Source organism: Carettochelys insculpta, chromosome 11 (genome assembly GCF_033958435.1).
Source record: "Carettochelys insculpta isolate YL-2023 chromosome 11, ASM3395843v1, whole genome shotgun sequence".
Classification (NCBI taxonomy): Eukaryota; Metazoa; Chordata; order Testudines; family Carettochelyidae; genus Carettochelys; species Carettochelys insculpta.
In genome coordinates this window covers 3,088,280-3,095,999 of record NC_134147.1, presented here as the reverse complement: position 1 = coordinate 3,095,999, position 7,720 = coordinate 3,088,280, and the positions used below count along the sequence as shown (strand labels likewise).

The 7,720-nt window shown below is 59.6% G+C and overlaps 1 protein-coding gene across 2 annotated transcripts in view; it reads left to right on the top strand.

Moving 5' to 3' along the window:
* The first annotated feature begins 1,114 nt into the window (after positions 1 to 1,114).
* Positions 1,115 to 7,720, top strand: part of SEMA3G (semaphorin 3G) — a 69,140-nt gene continuing 62,534 nt past the window's right edge. Inside the window, exon 1 of one of the 2 annotated variants that reach the window (XM_075005136.1) lies at positions 1,115 to 1,299. In XM_075005136.1, the coding sequence (XP_074861237.1) occupies positions 1,185 to 1,299 (115 nt within the window). In that variant the 5' untranslated portion in view covers positions 1,115 to 1,184. Of the gene's footprint in view, positions 1,300 to 5,336; positions 5,608 to 7,720 lie in introns of those variants that run through there. The other variant, XM_075005137.1, reaches the window with a different exon arrangement.

Here is a 7,720-nt window from a genome sequence, read left to right as displayed (position 1 = left end):
TCCTTCCTGCCTTGGGCTTTGCACCCCCGGCTGCCTGTTCTTGGGCAGGGAGGGTCTCTCTGCCTCTGCAGCGCAGGGACTGCCGCAGGGGAAGTGAGTGCCCCACAGCTGAGAACCACCCAGGCCCCATTGGGCCTCCCAAAATGGGAGCGTCCCACCCGGAGGCTCCTTCGGGAAATGGCGGCTTTGGTCCCTTGCACGAGGGGAGGCTGTGAGCACGGCAGGACGGGATTCGGCAACTGAGCGGCGGTGGCTCAGCTGGCCCTTGGGAGGAACCCACGTTCGATTCCCTCCTCTGCCACAGGTGTCCCGGGTGACCTCTGGCAAGTCACTTACTCTCTGACTCGTTTCCTGCTTGTAAGCTGCAGCTGAGAGCCCTGCCGTGGCCGTAACAGGGAGACGGCCGGTGGCTGCGCACACTGCGGCCATAGGTAATATTTTAGACAGACCCTTTTCCCATTTCTGTTTCGTACCGGCAGGGCCCCGCTCCGAGCGAAACCCAACCCAGGCAGACAGGCGAGCGGCCTGACCCATGGGCTTGTCAGTCCGTAGCCCAGCCTAGGTATTAATATAGGGCATGGGGCAGAACCGCCCTCCAGCCAGTCATAGGTCCCTGGCTTGGCCCCCGCTCTGGGCAGGACAGGCCTCGGGCCCCCCAGCATCCGAGGAGCATCTGCAGGTGGGGGGCAGATATCAGCTGACCCCCCCCCCCCACATCCTCCGTCTCCTTCCTTGCGAGGGAAGAAATGTGTCGGCCTGGGCCGGGCTGCTGGGCCGAGCCCGGGGGAGATCGGGGGAGAAATCCGCCTGGCGTTTTACGCCTCTCCATGCCAAGGACCGAGCCCTCCTGTGGTGCGACTGCCCGGGATTCAGCGGTGTCCCCGCCGGCACGGATACGCCTCCCTGCCTCTGCCAGCTTGCTGGGGAGACGGCACAGAAGCCGCAGGGAGCTGAGTCCCAGGGAGCTGGAACAGCAGCCGGGGAAGTCCTGGGAAGGCGGGTCTCCCCCATCTCCGCGGCAGCCTCCTCGCAAGGAGCTGGGTGGAGCCCTGGCTGCATAAAACTCCCCCGTAGGCTGCTCGGAGCCAGCGGCTTGTGGCAGGCGCGGCGCGGGAGGCTGCTGGAGCGGCCGGGATCCCCCTGAGAGCCAGGCCGGGGTGCCTTGAGCGAAGCTGCGAGCGGGCATGGAGAGAGGCGGCTTCTGCCACCTCCTGGCAACCGGCTGGCTCCTCTGGAGTCTCCTCGCCAGCTGCTGGGGCACCAAGGGGGGCGTGCCCAGACTGCGCCTGGCTCACAAAGGTAATGGGCAGGGCGGGGGGGTCCCGGGATGTTAGAGAGGAGCCCGAGCAGCCCCTCTACCCCCCAGCTCCCTGTAAACTCCGCTGGCAGAGGCTGGTCCAGGATTCAACCCTGCAAGCCGCATGGGGCCACCCTCCCTCGCCCGCCTGGGCCTGGCCGGAGCGGTCTCCAGTGCCGAGCGGGCCGCTGGACGTGGGGAGGGGTCTGGGGCAGCGAAGGGGCAGGGAGGTGAGAGAACCACTGGGCAGGGGCGAGTCAGGGTGAATCTTCCACCGAGTTACCCCAGCCCCACTCAGCCCGGGTGTGCGCTGTAAGCCCGGCAGCCCAGCCCTGCGCAGCCCTTGGCCGTCCCCCGCGTGGGCTTCCCAAGTGCCGCGCGGCGCTTACGGCTGCGGGGGGGGGGCATGTGCCCTCCCCCCCCCCCGGGCACTGCCCCTCCAGGCTTGTTTGTCCCCAGCCTGCGCAGCGGTCTGACCCCCGGGCCGGACGAGCAGCCCGGGGCCGGCTCTGGCTGCAGCTGGCTGCAGGGAGAGCGTTTGGCGCCCTGCCCCTCGGTTACTCTCCCCGGGGTGCCCTGCTGCGAAACGATCCGCCAGCCCGGCTACCGGGAGAGCCCCGCCACGGTGCTCCTGCCCTGGAGAGACACCCCGTGTGCCGCGGTGCCGGGGGCCAGTGCCGCTGCAGGGGGGGTTATGGCTGCGCTGCGCGGGTGGGCAGGGGCGTTTGCACAGTGGGGGCGGGGGGGCTCTTCGGGCGCGTCTGCGCTGCCTGCTGCAGGTGCAGGTGCCCCGGTAAGAGCCGCTGGGACCGCTCTGTGTATCCGCGGTCCTGGGCTGGGGGCGGCTTCCCCGCGCTCCTCACGCCAGCCTTGAACTTGGGCAGAGTTAGCCGGGCGCTCTGCCCGCGGGCCGCCGCTGGGGTGTGGGCCTGAGCTGTCTGCCCCCTGCTGGCCAGCGCCTGGCGCTCGGCGCCGGCTCCAGTCCGGGAGGCGCAGGAAGGACGCGCTCCTGGAGCGGCAGGTGCTTCAGTGACCATCCTCGTCCCCGCTCCGGGCCGCACGGTGCCCGCGTTCCCCTGCGCTGCCTGGCGCTCCCCTGGGGGGCGGGAAATGCAGCAACGTCCCTTGCCTCCGTCGCGCCCTGTGGTTGAGCTGGGAAAGGGCCGAGGACGGGCGCTTCGCTGGGCTGGAAAGGCCTCGCCGGGGGCAGGCACCGGCTGGGGGCTCGTGGGCACTTGGGGGTACCGGGTGCTGCCAAGGGCCATCACCTGTTCCCAGCTCGCCGTGTGCTTCAGAGGGGCGACACGGGCTGGGGACTACAGAGGAAGTAGCGTTAGATGGGCTATTTCTAAAGCGTTTGCGGCCGGCCAGCGTCGCCCCTGCTTCCCTGCTCCCGGCGCTGGGCCTGCGTGGCACAGGGCTGGGGGGAACCCAGCCGAGAGAGTGGCGGAAACAGGCGTCAGAAGAGCTGGGTCGGTCCGGGCGCTCTGGAGGGTTTGCTGCACGGGCTCCTTGGACACAGCGGTCCTGGCGGCTCAGCTCAGCCGGCTGTGGTCTGTGCATCATGTGGCGCACGGCCCACAGAGCCGGGGACAGTGACCCTTCGCGTTGCAGCGGCCTCCAGGGTTCCCTCTACTTTTTTCCATCCGTGTGCAGAATAAATTTTGCGCGCCCGAGGCATGCGTGGAGGTGCACCACCGTAGACACACGCTGCCGGCCGCGGGGGCTCTGTTAATCTGCTGGGCGGCCTCCTGAGCGCTGAGCTGACAGGGAGCTCTGCTCGCTTCCTAGGGCCGGACTCAACGGGGAGGGTGAGTCAGCCTCTGGCACAGAGCTCTTGTGCTGAGGCTGCCTCCCCTCAGGTGGCTGCTTGCATAGACCTGAGCTCGCCGCCGATGGCTCCGTTTGTGGGAGGAGGGCAGGGCAGGCTGTGGGACACCGAGGCTGCCCTGCTCCGCTCCTCTGAATCCCAGGGGCCACGAAGCACCGGTTAAGCCGGGAAGGCTCCCTTAGTCCGGAGCTGGGGGCAGCAGTTCAAAACCGGTGATTTACAAAAAATTGGAGTTTTTCATTTAAAGGGGAATTCGTTTATTTTAAATCCTCCGTAACACACCCAAGTTCTCAGCCCAGCCGTGCTGCACGAATGCCCCCAGCTCTGCTCCATCCCGCCTACCTAGCCGCCCTCACGGCTTCGGAGCGCCGGGCTTTCCGGTCCTGATTCTTGGTGGCTGGAAACGTCACCCGTGCGAAGGCAGGCGCGAGCTGGCCTGGGCTCTGGGTGTCCGGCCTTGCACGCTGCTAGACTTGGGATGTGCAATCCCGTTTCATTAGCCAGCCGCTTAAACATTAAGTTTAATGGCCCAACCCATTAAATGGGTGGGGGGGATGCACTCCTGGGGGAGGCCTGCCACAGATGAGGGCTGCTGAAGCTGGGATGGAGCATGGCCCCGCCTGTGGCAGGCCCCCAGTGCTAGAGCAGCCCCCACCGGCTAACCTAACCCATAAGCCCCCTCCGTTAAGGGTGAGGTTTACTGGTTAACCATTAACGTTGCCCAAGTGGCCTTTGACCAAGCTGGGCAGAGAAGTTAGTTTAGACATTGCCTTAAAGGCTGAGAGACAAGACATGGGAAAGGAGGGAAGCGGCATCGAGAGAAACGGCAGCATGCAGTGTGGGGTGGGGGATTGCTCAGCGGTTTGTGCGCTGGGCTGCTAAACTTGGGGTTGCGGGTTCAAGCTCTGAGAAGGCTGTTTAACATCCACTTGGGAGAGGGGAAAGTGATCAAAAGTAGCTAACATGGATTCACGAGGGGCAAGTCCTGCCTGACCAATCTGATTAGCTTCTATGAGGAGGTAACAGGCTCTGTGGACACTGGGAAGTCAGCGGATGTGCTATACCTTGACTTCAGCAAGGCTTTTGATATGGTCTGCCACAGCATTCTTGTCCAGAAGTTAAGGAAATATGGATTGGATCCTTGGACTACAAGATGGATAGAAAGCTGGCTTGATGGTCGGGCCCAACAGGGAGTGGTCAATGGCTCAATAGCCGGAAGGCAGTCGGTTTCAAGCGGAGTGCTGCAAGGCTCAGCTCTGGGGCCGGTGTTATTCAACATCTTTATTAATGACGTGGATTGCACCCTCGGCAAGCTTGTGGGTGACACAAAATTAGGAGGAGAGGTAGATACGTTGGAGGGTAGAGAGAGAATCCAGAGGGACCTGGATACATTGGAGGACTGGGCCAAAGGAAATCTGATGCGGTTCAATAAGGAGAAGTGTAGAGTCCTGCACCTGGGGCGGAAGAATCCCAGACATTGTTACAGGCTGGGGACCGACTGGCTAAGAAGCTGTACGATAGAAAGGGACCTAGGGGTTATAGTGGATGAAAGGCTGGATATGAGTGACCGTTGTGCCCTTGTAGCCAAGAAGGCTAACGGCACACTGGGGTGCACTAGGAGGAGCATTTCCAGCAGATCTGGAGAAGGGGTTGTTCCCCTCTATTTGGCAGTGGTGAGGCCACATCTGGAATATTGTGTCCGGTTTTGGGCCCCCCAGTATAAAAGGGATGTGGATTTGCTGGAGCAGGTTCAGCGGAGGGCAACAAAAATGGTTAAGGGGCTGGAGCACAAGACCTATGAGGAGAGGCTGAGGGATATGGGCTTGTTTAGTTTACAGAAGAGAAGACTTGGGGGTGATTTAATAGCAGCCTTCAACTTCCTGCAGGGGAGCTCTAAAGAGGAGGGTGAGAAACTGTTCTCAGAGGTGTCAGATGGCAGAACATGGAGCAATGGTCTGAAGTTACAGAGGGGGAGGTGTAGGTTGGATATGAGGGAAAAACTACTTCCCCAGGCGGGTGGTGAAGCACTGGTTTGCATTGCCTAGAGAGGTGGTGGATTCTCCATCCCTTGAGGTTTGTAAGTCCTGGCTGGACAAGGTCCTGGCTGGGAAGACTTAGTTGGGGCTGATCCTGCTTTAGGCAGGGGGCTGGACTAGATGACCTCGTGAGGTCCCTTCCAGCCCTGTGATTCTGTGACTGGAAAGACAAAGGAACAGCATCAGTCTGCGCACACAGCTTCCTGTATTTCCACCCCCACTTTTGCCCAGGAAAAGCTGTCAGGCTTCTGGGCCCAAGGGAGACCCTATCTGGGAATCTTTTGGAGAAATTTTGTTCCCTGGCTTGTTAGAAAGGCTTTATAAAAATGTGCCAAGTGTAAGCAGGGCAGGGAGACGGCGCAGGGCCTAGGTGCAAGAAGGAACCATGAGGAGATTGGATTACTGGGAGAAGAAAATGTGGACATGGCTGAGCGGATCAGCTGGTTAGTAACTCTAATAATGCGCTTTGCAACGCTTCATTCTGCAAGACTCTCTCTGTGCCTTTTGGTGTAAGTGTGACTTGACGAGTCCGTTCCCAAGCTGTTTGCTGTTTGGGTGCTGCTAGGAAAAACAGGATTAGCTAACAAAACCAAGAAGCAGTCCAGTAGCACTTTAAAGACTAACAAAATAATTTATTAGGTGAGGAGCTTTCGTGGCACAGCCCCACTTCAGACCACAGCCATACCAGAACAGACTCCATATTGCAGGCACAGAGAACCAAAAATAGTTATCAAAGTGGACAAATCAGAAAAATTGTAATCAAGGTGGGCAAATCGGAAGAGCAGAGGGGCGGTACACCAGGACACCAATTACGTGGGCCGTTATAAGGACTCTTTTACATACTTTGATTTATCTGACTCTTGACTTTTTCCCCCCTCTGCTCTTTTTGTTTTGATAGTATACAGACTAACCCCGCTATCTCTCTGTTACTTTTCAGGATTAGCTAAACTCAGTCTATGGCTAGTTTAAGTAGCTAACTAGATTTAGAAGCGATCACTCGAGCATACAGTACAAAAAGCAACGACGGGTGAAATCTAGAGTTGCCCAAGTGGTGGTGGGCTTGTTTTATGTTCCGTAATACCTGCCCCTTGTGGTGGATCATAACGGCGATGCTGTGAGTTCAGTCCCCATTTTGCTTCAGCTTTCCCGAGGGAACCCCACTCGGGACTTGTCTCCAAGTGACAGCCCGGGGAGCTGAATGCAGCTTCCTCCAAACCGAAGTCTGGGAGGGGAAGCTGTGTTGGTCAGTAGCTTCGTAAATAACAAGCAGCCCTGCAGCAGCTTGGAGACGAACTGGGTTTTAGGTCATGAGCGTTCGTGGTAAGACCCCCGAAAGCAAAGCCCAGCTTCGCTTTTTTGATAGTGTGATTTGAATCAATGATTTTTTGGTGGAGTCCAGAGCTAGGCCTAGCCCTGGGGGTGCTACTTGGTTAAGGAGCGGGCAGGGCAAAGTAGCACATGGAGGTCCCTGCTCTGGATGTTGCACTGAACCGGGGAGCTGGAGCTCTGGCTCTGTTCCTGGCTGGATGAGTCACTCTGGATAAGTCACACGAACCTGCGGTGCCTCAGTTTCCCCACCCGTAAAACCGGGACAAGGAGCCCGGGCTCCTTGGTGAAACTCTTCGGGCTCTGCCCTCGATGAGAGCTGCGGATTAGGACTGTATCTGAGCAGCTCTGTTTCCCAGGTAATGTTTCCAAAAGCGCCTAATTCCCATTGGCCCGGGCTCCTATGTGTTTGAGTGTTTGAAAGGGGGACCTGTGATTCTAACTCACTTAGGCACTCTTGAAAGTGATGCCCGTTTCCTGGGCAGAGGAACGTCTTCTCCTTTCCCGCAACTTAGCAGCACACTCTGCTGCAGCGGTGAGTACCACAAGTTAATTGTGGTTTATTTTTCAAAAGTCCTTTTTTCCTCCCCCCCGCCCTTTCAGTGAGCTGTTTTTAGACCATCTCGCCACTGGTTAACGCTGCCTTTGAAGTCTATCCCTTTGTGAACTGACCCTTCTGTTGCGGAAGTGCTGGGGACCCTGCAATATTTCTTCTCTGAAGGACCAGCCCCGTGAACAGAGGGATCCTAGGCAGTTCTGAGCTCAACTCCCCAGGGGCCAAAGAATTACCAGCTGGCAGCTCTGTGTGCCTCGGGGCAGATGGGTGTTTCCAGGGGAGCCCTGCAGGAGGAGGAGAAGTTAGTGGCTTCAAGGCCTTTTTCCCTGGGAGCTGTTCCCACGCAGGTGGGAGCCCCGGGCCGGCTCTCCCCGGGCTGCTCTCCGTCATGGTTTTCTGAGGAAGGCCACATGGGGAAATCTGCCAGGCCGACCGTGGGAATCTGCTGCTAACAAACTCCGGCCGGCGCAGCCCGTGAGCTGTTGGGAAGGAGGCGAGAGGGAGGCCACAGCCGCATCGGAAGTGGAGGGGGAGGCTGTTTCGGCCCCGCTGCTTAGCTCCCAGGCACAGCAGATTGACCCCCGAGATGGGGCTGGCACAGAGCCCCCGACGAGGCGTGGGGTGGTGCTGGCTGGTAGTGACGCAGGGCAGGAAGGGGTCGAACCCCTTCTCTC